Genomic DNA, 15,981 nt, shown 5'->3' on the forward strand with positions numbered 1-15,981 from the left:
GCAGGGCCGCCTTCAGTTGAAGTCAGGACCTCCCCGCGTGAGGGCCCCGGGCGCTGTCGTAGGAGTCTCAGCACCGAGGGGCGCGTGCACCCACCTGGGAACTCCCGCTTCCATGTTGCAGTGTCGTCACTTCTTAAACGCCGTCTTTTCAAAAGGAAATGAAATGTAAAGAATTCTGTCAGTGTGCTGTGGTTGAAGAGCAGTGAGGCACAGATGTCACGACGTTGAACAATACCGTTCCCAGGACGTCAGTGACTCCGCAGAACATTCCGGGCTAGGGGGCGGGGTGAGGCGGCCCTTCCTGCGCCTCTCCTATTAGCAGAAACCAGCCAGAACCACCGCGAAGCCATGACCCCAGCCCAGCCCAGCCCTGAGCTGCACATGTGCATCTTCAGGCAGGAAGTCACTGGCCCCAAACGCGTGCAGCCTGGGGGCGACTGCGATTCCCGCCGCCCCCCTGTGAGAGGACTCTGTGACCTTCCCTCACTTGAACCTCACAATGACTCATTTTGCAGATTCGGACCCTAGGTTTAGAGAGTTCCAGACTGGTCCAGCTCGAAGGCAGAGCTGGAGTGTAGCTCACACACCCTGACTCTGCGCTGGCCACTCAGAGCAGCGAAGGTGGTGAAAGTGGTATTTGACAGTCCCTCCTGCATCCTCATCTACTTGTTTTAAAGCTGAGGCACTTGCGGCTGAGATGGAGGGCTGGGAGGGCCGTGGAGGGGGTAGCTAGTGGGGGGCTGGCTTGGACCCTACCCACTTTAACCAGAGCAGTCATGCCCTTTTATTGATTGTTTATGTTGAAATTGCTTAAAGAATTCACTCAAAATGTCCTGCTGCTAAAAAAAAAAATGTCTGAAAACCACATCCTGATGCAGTGGCGATCACAATTGGATTCAGATGGTGGTGCAGCACGGTGTGAAATTTGCTGGACAAGGGCACTTCAGCCAAGCACCGCATATGCCGGAAAAGCACATTTTATTAGAGCCTTGGAGGAGAAAGTGAAATGTAAGAAGGTTGATTAAAAAGGCACAGTGTGCACATGCAGTAGAGTTACAGGTGCTAGTTAGTGCTCATGAAAGTGCTTTGCAGACTGTAATGTGCCTCTCAGAAGATAACGTCGTGCTATTACAGTGGTACAGGTTACCTCCCTCTCATGACTATTGACTAAAGGAAAAACACCAGACCGGCCTAGACGCTGTCAGATATTTCAGTCTGAAACCCAGTGTTGCTGATGAGATTAACACTGACCTTCCTTCCTGTGCCCTTGCTGGTCTACCGGGAGCGGGTTGATGGTATCCCATCTCTTCTGCCTTTTAAGCATCTCAGACAGACTTCCACTCTTGATCTCACTTAAAATCACATCCTGCTTTCTTTTGGATAGAGTCTTTTGTAGAGCTCAGTGAAGATATTACAGATGTTTCATACAATTTGAAGATAAAATACTACCTTAACATTCATTGCGTAATGAACACATGAAAGTAGCAGCCTGTCTGGAAGGCGGTTCATCTGGAAAGCACTACCTAGAAGACGTGGAGTGGGACCCGGGTGCTCCCTCACGCCCAGCCCCCCTCACTGTCTTCATTTTCCATGCTGGGTGTATTTATTGAAAGAGATCCACTTGCTGCCCGTTCCTCACCAGGCACTGTGTCAGCCCAGGGAGTCAGCTGGGCGTTCTCTGAACCAAGAGTGAGTAAATTACCCCAAATTACCCATTGGCATCAGCCCGGGAGCCTGGGTGTCAGCTGGGGTTCTCCGACTGTGTCAGAAGAGCCACCTTCCGTTAGCCTTGTTCATTGCCAGAGGGTTTAGTCTGTCTCAGTGCAGGGAAGATAGACATTTACCAGTTTGAACGGAACAGAAACTCTAGTTTTCTTCACTTTCCAAGAATTGCTTCTTTGTAGCAAGGAGCGCGGCTGCAGAGCAGAACTGGGCTGCCATCGCCAAGCATGACAGGACTTTAAATGCTTGGCCCTGGAAGCGGGGGCCGGAGCGGCCGTGTGCTGCACCAGGGCTGCCAGCCGCGCAGTCCCTGCATGGTGTGCGTTCATGCGGGCAGGCGGGCGCCCAGGTGGGCCGTTCATCAGCACAGTGATCAGGAGCAAATGGCCTCTTGCTGCTTCTGGGAACTCAGCTGAGGACGCACTGAGCAAGTGCCGCCCTTTATGTTCTCACCAGCCTTCAGCACAGATGGACCAGGGCCCTGTCAGAGAGGGGAGGGGGGAGGAGAGGGGCTTCTTAGAAATAAGACCAGGCATCATGGTGCATGAAGAGCCTTTAAGCTGAGCACCATTCCCCACGGAGAAAGCAGAGCACTGGTCGTGGACCTCACTTCTCGGCTGACCAGCCAGACCCACATGTCCTCTTGGTCCCCGTAGGACAGTACTAGGCTTTGCCACTTGACCACTGCCTCTCACCACGGGGCCCGCTGTTTGTTGGTTCCTCTCTGGTCCTTTGTCGTCCAGGGTCTTCACGCTCTGCCCCTGCCTGCCCCTCTTCCACCTCTCGGCTCCCCTTTCTTATACGCGGTGTTTTACCCGGAATTACCTGCTGTTCCCTGCACGCACACGCTTCTGTTCTGTAGCGGCTGTGTTCTTTCCACTGTGCTCCAGTCGTCGAGGAATTGGGTTAAGATAACTCCAAGAATCATTTCCAAGGCTGCTTGTACAGTGTCTGCCACGTGGTGCCTGGATCAGTGGGAAAACTTACTGTGGAAACTTCTGGAAGCTCTCGAGAGTGGAATGTAGCTGAATGGGCTGTGGATCCATGTCGCATGGGGCCACAGGGAATTGATGGAGGGCGTGGGGGCTTGGAGGTGCGCGTTTGGGACAGTTTTGAATGGGGTTGACTTTGCTTATGCTCCCTGCAAGCTGCCCGGCTGCAGGCAGTTACTGGGGTGGGGATCCCAGGAAGCAGGAGTGAGGTGTGGGGAGGGTGAGACAGGGAAGGGGGAGAGACAAGGGTTTGCTGCTGGGTTCCAGCTGTGGTCACTGGGCGTTCGACTCTGCCAGGATCTCGAAGCTTCCAGAATGTGTCCCAGAAATGTGCACTGAGGCCGGGAGCCCAGAGTGGTTGTGCATTGCTTCCCATTCCTCCTTGGTTGAGGGTCGTCCCCACCACGTTGACCCGTCTCCACCTCTGGGCAGCAGGGGCCTAGCTCGAATGCTTCAAGACACCTGTGCAAGCTTGAGGTCGGACGCTGGGGTGCAGGGTGAGCCTGAGTGTCCACTGTAGCTGCTGCCAGGGTCATGTGTGGGCCTCGGGGACATGGTGAGAGCCCCGCTGGCATTTGCTACGGGGAGAATCAGAGCCCACGCGGTCACGGAGGGTGCTGGTGGCTGCCCAGGAGGTGGAAGGTGCATCTTCTCCCGTCGCCCGCTGTCTTACTCCGCGTTTTCTTTTACTGTCTTGTACTGCCCGCCCCTCCGCCTCCTTTCTCCTGCCGTCCTTACATAGCAGCTCCATCTCCCTGTTGGGAGGGTCTCAGAATTCAGAGATGCAGAGCTTGTCTGATTTGACCCCCCATGTGGTTCAGTCTTTCTCACAGCATCACGATTGCTATGTGAAGCTCCTCGAAAACCCTCCTGAGAAACGCATCTCTAAAGCCACCTCTCCCTCGTTGGATGGCTCTGACTGCTGGAAATTTCTTCTTCTGGTGAAGTCTGTTGCTGACCTCTACCCATTGGTCCTAGCTTCGCCTTTTTGAGCACAACAGAGCAGGTCTTCATTGTGTTCTAGGTTAGGTCCTCTGCTATCGGTCTGCGTCAGGCTCAATAAAATAACAAGAAGACACAGACCCAATTTCCTGGAGGTCACAGCACAGATGAGGCATCCAAACAGATAATTGCAAAGCAGTGTGGGAAATCCGACCGTTGATAATGTTTATTTCTTGGTGTGTGTGTATGTGTGTGTGTGTGTGTGTGTGTGTGTGTGTGTGTGTGTGTGTGTGTTTGTGTGTAAATCTGAACTGCCTTTGTCATCTGGACAAGCAGGGGCCTGTGGATTGGGTGTTAGATGTTACGGGGACCTGCATGCAGTTCCAGGGGCTGTAGTTCAGTATAGTTGGAGCCTGAAGGGGTGAGCAGATGAGTACACCTGGATGCGTACTTGGGGATCTTGGCCTTGAGGGTGCAGGGGTCGTGGGAGAGATGATTGATGGCGAATCTTGGAGGACTTTATCTAGCACTTTCTGCTCATGGAGATGGGAGGGAAGCCATTGAAGAGTTTTAAGCAGGGGAGTGACAGGGTCAGATTTGGGTTTTAAAAACGATTCACTCTCTGGTCAAGATGGAAAATGGTTTGGAGAGTGTGTTAGTCGAGATACTTTCAGTAGATGCATCAATTAGAAACGAATTGGAAAGTGGGAATGTCCATTCTCCCACATCACAGATGCATGGGGATCGGCGGTTCCAGGGTCGGGTCGGGTTGGGTCGGGGGGGTGCAGATGTACCATTGCCGTCCCAGGGTCCATCCTTCATTCGGACCCTCAAGGTGTCGACCTGGGCTTTCCCTTGATCTCTTGTAGGTTCTGGGTGATTGCCTCAGTTCCAGGCAGTGGACAGTAGTGATGCCCAGTGAAGGAGAGGTTTTCTTAGGGAAGGAAACTGTTCCCAGAAGCCCTTGGCAGCCTTCACCCCAGACCCTGTTGGCCACGCTGGGGTCCTGGAGTTCCCGCTGCCAGGATGGCTGGAGCGGCTTCCTCTGTCCTGGGGACCGGGCCGGGTGGCTGAAGCAAGGACACGAATAGGAGCTGTGGTAATCGTTGGGCTGAGAGACCGGAGTCCCATCCAGTCTCCTCATCTCCACCTGGGTCAACTCCCATGTCTTTAGCGGGTTTCAGTCCTCCAGACCTTCTTCCACTCCTGTCCACCATCCTCGTGCACCCAGTTCTGCAGTGTATTCTTAACATACGATGCGTAAAGCTGAGTCCAGATATGGTCAATCCAGTGCAGAGTGTGGGGAGTGTAACCACGATCGCTTCAGCTACTTCGTGGTCATGCCGGCTGACATCGTGTGTATGCTCTTGGCTTTTGTAGTTGATTCATGATGTAAACCCAGATTCACCTATGGCAAGCTCTAATTCTTGTTTTTTTTTTTTTTTATATAAACGTTATCTATTCCTGCTGTGTCATCCACGTATTGAATTGTAATCTGTGGTGAATTCTTTTATAAAGCGTCATTTTTAAAAGCAAGAAGTCCTATAGAATGTTTCTACCTCTTTATAGCATCCAGCATATTCTATATTTATGCACACCTATCTCTTAAAACTACCCGATGCAGATCAAAAATCAGAGAACATCAGGTAAGCATCGGCAGTGACTTTGGGGATACCGTGTTTTGCCCCATTCTTCAGCTTTTTAGGAGTCATTGTGTTCTTCAAGGGGTGGAGGTATGTAACCGTCTTGACTTTTCCCTTTGGCCTTGCAGAGTACACTCTGAATCATGATCTCATTTACTAATATTTCTTTTCAGTTTGCTGTTACCATGTTTGGTGCTGACACTAATTATATGACTAAAGACCTTTTTCCAGCAGTTAAAAAAAACCCATGACTGTTTCTACCAGATCTAAAAATGTTCAAGCACCTGGATGATTGGGACAAGCGCGAAAAGACTCTCATTTATAGAACACAGAAAATTGTTTGTTTCAATCCACCTGCCCCATTAGCCAGGTTTTTTCCTGGCCTCGTCTTGCGAGAGATTTCCTCCAGCCAGCATGCCGTCCTAGGAGCTTGCACTTCTCCATTTTCTGTCTTCCTTCAGGCGTCCATCGGTGGGTTTCTGTGTGGGTCCGGCTGTGGACAACTTAAATCACGGGGAAGCACAGGCTTCCTGAGTTGCCTCAGGCTGTCTCCCTCTGGTTTCTCCCTTTTCTCTGGCTTCTGCTTTATTACTTCCTGGTTCTGACTTCACCTCCCTGACAACCCCTAGTCCACCGCTTTCCAAGCCTGCACCATGTGCCTGTCCCGTGACCATCCACCCACCCCGTGTTCATCTCTAACGCAGGGCTGTACCAAGTGGGTCCTGTCTCTTTGTTAGAATGTTCTGAAGAAGTAGTTCTTGGGCAGGCTACTGCAGGTTTGTGGCTGTGATTCTTGGAAAGAGACAACTCCTGTCCTTTCCTTCCCCGTATTTCCTTCTCACTTAGGAATTGGGAATAGCACGCACTCCTTTATGCTTCACTTTGATATGAAGTGTCTCTTACCCCTCAGGCTGCAGGGCTTTCTAGAGCAGGGTCTGGGTCTGTGCCCTGTCAGTCTGCTTTAGGTTACTTTTATTTATTTATTTATTTTGTAGCTAAGCTTGTTTTCTTTTTTCTTTAAACATCTTTATTGGAGTATAATTGCTTTACAATGGTGTGTTAGTTTCTGCTGTATAACAAAACCCTGTCAGCCTTTATATCCACCGTGCCTGGCACATGGAAGGCACCTACTAACTGGAAGATGAGTAACTGAACAACTTCTTAGGCTGTATATCTAAAGAAGACCATGTCTTCTCCGCAGTGTTGATTGATGATAGATGACACTGTGGGCTGGTTGGCTTCACGACAACAAGATGAGTGGCTCTGCCTGCCATGTCAGCTGTATCCTCCGTGCCCATGTGGTGGCCTGTGGCGGGGGATGATATTTACTGAATCACGTGAAAGACTGAAGAAGCAAAGATGCTGCCCGAAGTGGTAAAGGGGCCTGCATGGCACCGTGGACCAGTGTCTGTATCACACGTGTATGTTTCCTTTACTGTCGTCCCGTAAAAGGGTTGGGGCTGTGTGCACTCCCTGACTCCATCACTGACATAGGAGGATATTCTATGCAACTTGGTATTTGCTCCTTAGGTAACGAATCTGACCTTGAGCTGGAGAAGAAGTATAAGGAAGATGATCGAGAAAAGGCCCCGAAGAGACTGCGGACTCAGAGAGTGGAGAAAGTCCAGAAGGTCTGCTCGGGAAAAGAGGCCGCGCAGATCTCCGGAGCCAAGAAGCCCATCATAAGTGTGGTTTTAACGGCTCATGAAGTGATTCCAGGTGAGCAAAACAAGCGGAGGGGACAGAATGGGACTCTGTGGGCGGGGCTGTGCCGCAGGCAGCCAGGCAGCTGGGGCTGTGATCCTGAGCGGCTTCCTCACTGTCGGGCTCTCCACTGAATTACCCAGTACCTTGGGATGATGGCTGACCTGTCACTGCCCAGGGCTGTGGTGGACGAGCGTGTCCAGAGGAAAGGGAGTGAGGGCTGCCCCTGCTGCTGCCTCCGCCACCTCTGCAGCCACGACCTGTCCTTGTCGTTTGAGTGGCCGCTCACAGGAGCAGTGGCCAAGGAGAGTGTCTTTTTCTTTGCCCCCTCACCAGCCCCTCTCCTGGAAGTCCTCCCCGCCCTTACCGCCCCATCCTACGTGTAAGACCACTCGCACCACATGGAGGTTGGCGGCTTCTCCAAAACCCTCCACCTCACTTTTTTTTTCTTTTTTTGCATTTTTTAGTGGGTTCATCATATATTTTATGATACTAGAAATTCCTGTCTCCTCTTCCTTAAACATAAAATAGCCAGTGGATTTCTTATACTACCCTTTTTAAAAAAGTCTCTTCCAGGAAAGGATACTTTAGACAAAAAGCAGTATGATAGTAGATTCCAAAGTATGATAATGGGTTTTTTCCTATCCATTTGAGGTGATAGCTGTTAAATAAAATTTTGAAAAATCAAGTTGAGGATTTTGAGGACAGCTAGAGCCTTTTTAAACATCTTTTTTCAGTGCTAATAGTATTGATAACTCACTATTTAAAATGAAAAGGCTGAATAAATGCCTCTTGATACTTCAGTGCAGGGTAAGGTAATCAGCAGAGAAAAAGCCGTATAAGATTATGTGACTAGAAGTTGTTTCTGGAAAGTCACTTTGTCTGCCCTACCCTACTTCAGAGAAGTGTTATTCCGGGAAATGGAAATGCCAGGAGAGAGCTTCCTGGGTTTAGCTGTCTCTAGAGAAAGTTTCTATAATGATTTCTTAAGAATTGATGGTAGTATTCTGAGATTTCTGTAAGGGGGGGTAAAAAGTGGTTAATTTCCTTTGCTATTCCAGAAACGAGAGGTAGATTGGAGCCTTTTCTTTAGTGCACTTGATATATAACGTGCGTGTGCGTGTACCCTCGTGCACATACGCTGCTATAAACGGTCTTTGATCGTTTCACATCCTGGACTTGCACGAATAAAGGTAACCTTTGAGTTTTCCACTCCAGACCTTTCATTTCACAGGGTGGACACAGAGGTCTGGAGGCGGGAGGGTGATGTCATATTTGGGACCAGATCCCAGGCAGCTTAGATTCCTGTTCACAGTTGATTCCACTGCTCCATTCTGTCTTGACGCTGTTTTACATTTGCGTAAAGTTTAACACATGTGGATCTATGTGAAATCTTGCAGGAAGCATATATGTGTATATGGATCTAGTTTTTTGTTTTTTAATGAGATCAAGTGAAAATGTATCTCAGAAGAAGGTTTTGATTATTGGAAAACTTGCCCTTTCCCCCCAAACATACACATGCACACACACACACACACACACACACACACACTTACACACACATGCATACACGTATACAAACACACAAGTTAAAGGTGTGAACTGAAGGAAAACTAGTCCTTTGCATGGGTGCCACACAGTAAAGAAATATGCTTCCCAGGCTCCGTCCCCTGCTCTGGGGGCAGGGGGTGGTCAGGGCCCTCACGGCGCCTCTTTAATACGTGGTGTGTTATGCCTCCATCTCAGGTGCTACCAAGATTGTTCCGGTGGAGGCTGGGCCCCCGGAAGCAGGAGCCGCAGACCCCGAGGCCGCGGTGGCCGACCTGGCGCCCCGGAGAGGGTACCAGGAGTACGCCATCCAGCAGACACCCTATGAGCAGCCCATGAAGTCGAGCAGGTAAAGCGTTCTGTTCTGTGCGACTCCAGCCACTGCTGCAGAGGGCGAGAGATGGGCGTGTTAGCTTATCAGGACGCTGTGTGCAAACCCATCTATGAAGGGTTTCGGTTTCTTGACTGAACCTGAGAACTAGCCCCTCCATTATGGCCCTAGAGTGCTGGCTGAGCCCAAGCAGCCTCTGTGCGACGCGTGGCAGATCAGCAAGATGCTTGGGAAACGCAGCGCCTCGGCTTAAGGAAGGTGGAGCGTTCTGCTTAAGGCAGATGTGTGCTTCATCTGAATAAAAAGAGGTGTGAACAAGGCCTTACTTAGTAAATTAGCTGATTTTCATAGCTCCACAATTTATAATGAAAAAGAAAATCTCTCTTTCCCCCCTACTTTCAAAAGTAGCATAAGCATCCTGTAGAAGGTTCCAACATCCGTGTGATGTGCAGTTACAGTAACACATAGCACCTCTTCTGGTCGTGGTCACTACTATAGACATCGTGGTTCACAGGACACCATAAGTTTTTCATGATATACTAAAATATAGCACTTTAATTTTGTTATTTTTTTTCCTAGCATAAAATACCAAAGGCACTGTTATCAACCTATTTTTTTAAACTTAACCACACCTTGACTTTTTCCTTTTCAGTACATATTTTTTTTAAGTGTGTTTGCTGTCATGTAGATGCACTAGTTTATATATAGCCAGTTTTTGCTTGACGGACAAGGTTTTGGTTCCTCCCTCTTTCAATACTTCTTCAAGACTTCCTGTGAGATAAATTGCTAGAATTGAAATTGCCCTCTTAAAGGATACGAGTGCTTAAAACTTGAATCGACACTGAAAACTGTCCTCCAAATACATTGGGTGAGTCGATGTCCCAGAGGGGACTAGCCTGCATGTCCCCCCACCCTCCCTGTGGTCACCAGCTCAGCTGTGATATGTACCTGCTGACGTAGATCAGCAAACTCTCATCACCTGAGTTCTGTACACATTTCCCCAGCTGAGGGGAAAGACAAAATGCCAGTGCAAGTGGGCTCCCTCTGTTTCTGGAAGAGGGGGAAGTGAGGTGTTCTTGATGAGAGCGTAAGCTCTAGCACCAGGCAGACCTGGGTTGGCTCTAGGCCCTTCTACTGGACTTCAGCCCAACAGGTTAAACACCTTCTATGTGCCAGGCACTGGGGATGTGAGAGAGATTAGGACAGACATGGCCACTGCCTGGATGAGGCTCTGCTGTGAATGGACACAAATGCTTTTGCCTCTGAGCCTCTCTTACACCGGCCACAAGACTGTCCAGTAGAATCTGACTTAGTTTAGTGGTGGGAATAAATGATACCATATGTGGAAAGTGCTCTTGTTGAATTATAACGTCATGTCATCTGGGTGCTTCATTCATCTGTAGCCTCACTCCTCTCTTCTTGCAAATGTGAGCAACTGAATTAATCGATAAAGCTGTAAAAATATGCACCCCTTTGGCCACACTGAAATGGAATTAATTTTGAGGATCTTTCTTGTCTCAACGCAGGTTGATCTGTAGACCTTAGTTAATTATCTTCATGATATTTCAGGGTCTGTTGGGGAGGGTTTCAGTTCAATGCTAATCTAGTTACAGGTAAATATACTCAGTATTTAATCAGTAGATTGAGGCTGTATTCCTGTTGTCAAGCATTCTATTAATATTTTATAGTCTAAATTGTAAAACAGTTACGAAAGAGGCTTTTTGTGTGACGAAAGTCCGGAAATCTATAAGGAAAAAAATTATTTGTAATCTCACTACCCTAGGATAAGCACTGTTAATAGTTTTAATGTTCCCTAAGATAAGCAGTTAATATTTTTAATGTTATTTCCTTCCAGCCTTTTTTCAGCCCATATATTTTATAAAATCGGGTTTATATTTGGTTTTTTCTGTTTTTTTTTTTGCGGTACGCGGGCCTCTCACTATTGTGGCTTCTCCCGTTGCGGAGCACAGGCTCCAGACGCGCAGGCTCAGCGGCCATGGCTCACGGGCCCAGCCGCTCCGCGGCATGTGGGATCTTCCCGGACTGGGGCACGAACCCGTGTCCCCTGCATCGGCAGGCGGACTCTCAACCACTGCGCCACCAGGGAAGCCCTCGAGTTTATATTTTATGTGCAGTTTTGTATCCTGCTTTTAATACTTAATCCCATTATACTTACTTTCCTTTGTTACTCAAATTATTCACAAACTCTGTTTTGTAGTGACATGTTGTAGCATCGTGATCCATGACTCAGCTTTCCACATTGCAGCCAGTGAGCTCTTTGTAAAATGCCCATTTGATTGTACCCTTTAAGGCTTCACATTGCTGTTAGGAGAACTTGGCCTACAGGGTCTTCCACGGCTGCCACCTCTCCAGCCTGGTCCCCCTCCTGTGCTCCCTCTGGTTCTCTGGGCTCCAGCATCTGCTCCAGCCATCCGGGTCCTTTTTATTTCCTTGATCTCTCCTGCACGTGCCTCTTCCTCATACTGGATGCCTCCCCTCCCCCTCACTTGGTTAACTTCTGTTCATATTTCAGCTGTCTGCTCAAATGTCCAGTCTTCAGGGTGGCCTTCCCTGTCCCCCAGACAGATCAGTCCGCCTTGACCTGGGCTCCTAGAGCATCCTGCCTTTTTCCATCACAGGGAGCTGGTGGTCCTTATCTGCTCATTTATATGGTTACCAGGCTGGCCCACCACTTACTATAGAAGGTGCACTACAAGGGAGCATGAGTTGTGTTTGTTTTTGTCCCCATTGTGTCCCCAGTGCCTGGAATACTTTTTTGAAAGAATGAATGAATGAATGAGTGAGTTTAAAAAAAAAAGAAATGTCCAAACTAGTTCCCTACGTTGGAACCTTCAAGCAGCTTCTACTCTTAAACTATTGTGAAAACTCATGCAATGAGCATCTTTGCTTGAATTTCGTATTCTTTCTTTCGCTAGATTCCCAGTAGTGGAATAACTGGATCAAGGGGTCTGATCTTTTAAAGCTCTGGCTGAATGCTTTCTAAAATGCAGTGGGAGAGAGTGCCTCTCTCAATGAATAGGGGACATTCGGAGTGAAATAATGTGGTAGGAATCACCCGACGTCGCAGCTCTGTGCATCAGCCCACGGGTGCAGGCTTGCGCTTGAGAGCCTGGTGCCGGCGGCTTGGCCACTTCTTCCGATTCATCACCCTTGGTGGGAGGCAGCACTGAGGGCTTGGCCAGGTATTCGGGTAATAATACGAAAAAATCAGAGTCAGAGCTGCTCCTAAGACCATTTAGACCTTGCATTAGAGAAGGAAATACTGTGACTTGTTTAATTAATGCTGTGAAACCAGAGTTTCTTCCTCCAGTAAAATGATCACCTTCTGGGTATCTTTGCCATTTAAGAAAGGTCCAAATTAGTTTCCTTAAATTAGCCTTGGGTTTAGCATGCAGGCATAGTACTGCCTTTCAGATTTGAATGTTTCAATTACAGCATGGGACTTCTACCCTCTGGTGTTTATGGACCGCAGTCTGCTTAAATATTTTTCATTTAAAACATAAGGTAACCTGTGTTGGTCAAACACAGTTGTATGGATAGTTCCATAAATATAGACTTTACCGTTACAGTGGGTACAGCTTAATGGTGTCTGATTAATGGCACTAAATGATCGTCAGTGTTTCTGAGGACCTACCTGGATAACCTAGGCAGAATCCCGAGGGAGCAGTTATGGAGAGAGGAAGCCTCACCCGCCTCACAGGAGGTCCGCGTGTATGGTCCCACCGGCAAGGGGGGTTGGTGTTCACAGTGTTTCCAGGCAGTAGGAGGATGTGGAAGAATGTGCAGGTTCTAGTCTGCTTGGGTTCAAATCCTGGCTTCACCACTTACTAACTGTATGACCTTGGGTTATACTCAGTTTTCTCACCTGTAATATGGGCATAATGATAGGGTTGAAATTAAATACTTAGCAAGGAGTTTTGAGTATTGTAAGTACTCAGTAATTGTTAGCCGTGATTACTATTACCATCTCATTCAGCATCCACGTCGCCGTATTGAGAGAGAAAGGACCCGTGAGGCAGACCAGGCTTTCATTCTCTATCGCATACACAAAATCTAACACAGTGCTCGAAACGCACAGGCGAGTGGTAATAAAATGGCAATCACTTATTAATTAATGATGTCTGAGTTTAACAAATGGCAGTTGAACAACCTTATTTTCCCGTCTGAGTTCTGAACCAGACATGCTGGAGGAGGAAGAAGACGGGGGCTCACACGTCAGGCCCATGACTGGTGGAGCCATGGGAGAAAGGAGCCTGGGGCAGGTCACACTGAGCTCCCGCTGGCTGTCCTGCACGTCTGCCTCCCCCCACCTCGGTCCTTGACTGCCGCCGCCAGACTCTCCTGGCTAAGCACCTACCGTGTCACGTGCTGTCCACAGGCAGACGCCTTCTCACCAGAAAGGCAGGAGTGAGCACGGCTGTGGAGGCTTGGTCCTGTTCTAAAGTCCCCGCTCAGATACGCCAGTTCCCTTTTCTGGGGAGAAGTGAGGATGTGGAAAAAGGCCAGGGCTCTTTCACGAAAGAGTGGCCCTCACGTGGAAACTTGCAGCAGAGAGAAAGAGTGTTACCCTGACAGTTGATGGAATGAATAGGCGAATCTGGATGATCAAAACTATTGAACAAACCCAAGCAGGTCGTATCTAGTTTCATGGAGCAGACTGAGTTCATTCCATTAAGACTGGTCCTGTTAGAATACCTCAGAATTCGTCCGGGTCAGCTTTGGAGCACCGCTGGCTGCCGTGTGCCTAGCAAATGACACATCCCTCTGCCTTCTCTTGCCTCCCTCTTCCTTATTCTGCATCCCTCAACTCAGGCATCTCCTCTGCCCAACTACCTTCATCTGTGTTAGAGGGCGCCTTCTCTTTTGCCCGCACGTGCACCTGTCGCCGCTTGCACACTGTCCTGCAGCCGTGTGCAGACCTGTCTCCTGTCTCCCAGCACCAGGGCAGCAGGGGCCCGGTCTTCCTCTCCGTGTGCGCCTGGTCCGCTCTACGTCTCCCCGTCCTGTTTGTTGATGAATGAATGCATGCGTCCGTCCTCAGCCCCTTTTAGCTCACTTTTAAGCCTTCGGTGTTCGGCAGCTGGAAGGAAGTAGGGGTCATCAGGAAGGTGCCGGATCTCCACCCGTAATGGTGCTGTCTTCTGTTTCTAGGCTTGGGCCCACCCAGCTCAAGATCTTCACCTGTGAGTACTGCAACAAGGTCTTCAAGTTCAAGCACTCGCTGCAGGCCCACCTGCGGATCCACACCAACGAGAAGCCGTACAAGTGCTCCCAGTGCAGCTACGCCAGCGCCATCAAGGCCAACCTCAACGTGCACCTGCGCAAGCACACGGGCGAGAAGTTCGCCTGCGACTGCTGTTCCTTCACCTGCCTGAGCAAGGGCCACCTCAAGGTGCACGTGGAGCGGGTGCACAAGAAGATCAAGCAGCACTGCCGCTTCTGCAAGAAGAAGTACTCGGATGTCAAGAACCTCATCAAGCACATCCGCGACGCGCACGACCCGCAGGACAAGAAGGTCCAGGAGGCCCTGGACGAGCTCTGCCTGATGACCAGGGAGGGCAAGCGGCAGCTGCTCTACGACTGCCACATCTGCGAGCGCAAGTTCAAGAACGAGCTGGACCGCGACCGCCACATGCTGGTCCATGGCGACAAGTGGCCCTTCGCCTGCGAGCTCTGCGGCCATGGGGCCACCAAGTACCAGGCGCTGGAGCTGCACGTCAGGAAGCACCCGTTCGTGTACGTCTGCGCCCTCTGCCTCAAGAAGTTCGTCAGTTCCATCCGCCTGCGCGCCCACATCAAGGAGGCGCACGGGGCCGCCCAGGAGACCCTGGTCTTCACCAGCTCCATCAACCAGAGCTTCTGCCTCCTGGGGCCCGGCGGGGACATCCAGCAGGAGGCCCTGGGCGGGCAGCTGCAGCTGGCGGAAGAGGAGTTTGTGTTCCAGGGGGTGAACGCACCCAAGGAGGCGGCCGGCGCTGGGGACGCTCGTCCCGAGGAGGGGTCCGAGGCCCCAACAGAGGTGCCCGCCGTGCCTGTGTGCTCAGCCGCTGCCCAGGCAGACAGCGCCGCCCCAGCACCCTGCGAGCTGGCGGCCTCCGCGGTGTCCTCCGACCTTTGTCGGCACGCGGTGGTTTCCGATGAGTTCCTGTTGAGGAGTGATCCCTCCTCTGCCGAGGCTCTGGCTGCTCCGGAGAAGACCTTGCACACCCAGCAGGGAGGCTCCAGTCCAGCTCAGGGCCAGGACGTCGCACCACTGCTGTCCAAGGCCAAAGGCGCCGCAGCAAACCCGGAAGCCCAGGGCGCCAAGAGCCCCCCGGCTGAAGGGCAGCAAGTGGCTGACCTCCCATCCGATGGCCCAGATCCCAGCAGGGGGCTCAGGGCAAACCCAGCCGAGGCCTCAGACCCTCCTCCGGGAGCTGGTGGGAGGGACGCGGCCCTGTGCCGGCCTGACTCTTGCACGCCCCTCCCCGAGCACCGGGCGGGCATCACTGCGTTCATGAAGATCCTGGACAGTTTACAGAAGAGGCGCATGAATACCGGCCTGTGCGAGAGGATCCGGAAGGTGTATGGCGACCTGGAGTGCGAATACTGTGGTAAGGGGGGCGCCGGGGCGCGAGGCTGGGGGCTGTCTTCCCAGCAGCCCCTCCCGTCCCCGCCTGGCTATGGGTCACCTGGTGTTTGAGTTGAGCTCGTGTCTCTTTGCACAGAACGCCTTCTAAGTGAGCTAGCCGTCATTCGTAGATAGCGATGTGCACAGTGGTGCGTGCAGTTCAGCACGTGAAGCCTGTGAAGGCAGCCAGGATGGCGGACAGCTAACCGTGCTGGCTCCGTCAGGCGTGCAGGCGGACGCTTAGCCCACGGCCTCTGCCAGAACCTTAGCCAAGAAGCACCTTTCTTGTGGCACGTGACGTTTAAAGTCGAGCTTTAAGCTGTGGCCATGTCCTAGATGAGCAGAGAGATCACAGAAGTGGCTGCAGCTCTTTGTAGGGAGACCCCGAATGCAACCCTCCCAGCTTGCCGTGAAAGCGTGGCCTCTGGTCTCGTGAAGAGCTGGCAGGACAGGATGTAGATGGCCCAG

At 50.8% G+C, this 15,981-nt stretch overlaps 1 protein-coding gene across 2 annotated transcripts in view; it reads left to right on the top strand.

Moving 5' to 3' along the window:
* Positions 1 to 15,981, top strand: part of ZFAT (zinc finger and AT-hook domain containing) — a 186,696-nt gene that overhangs the window by 60,727 nt on the left and 109,988 nt on the right. For both annotated transcript variants that reach the window (XM_067711189.1, XM_067711191.1), the window contains exons 4-6: positions 6,830 to 7,018; positions 8,750 to 8,900; positions 14,055 to 15,496. In XM_067711189.1, coding sequence (XP_067567290.1) covers positions 6,830 to 7,018; positions 8,750 to 8,900; positions 14,055 to 15,496 — 1,782 coding nt within the window. The remainder of the gene's footprint in view (positions 1 to 6,829; positions 7,019 to 8,749; positions 8,901 to 14,054; positions 15,497 to 15,981) is intronic.

This window comes from Pseudorca crassidens, chromosome 17 (genome assembly GCF_039906515.1).
Source record: "Pseudorca crassidens isolate mPseCra1 chromosome 17, mPseCra1.hap1, whole genome shotgun sequence".
In the NCBI taxonomy this organism is placed as follows: domain Eukaryota; kingdom Metazoa; phylum Chordata; class Mammalia; order Artiodactyla; family Delphinidae; genus Pseudorca; species Pseudorca crassidens.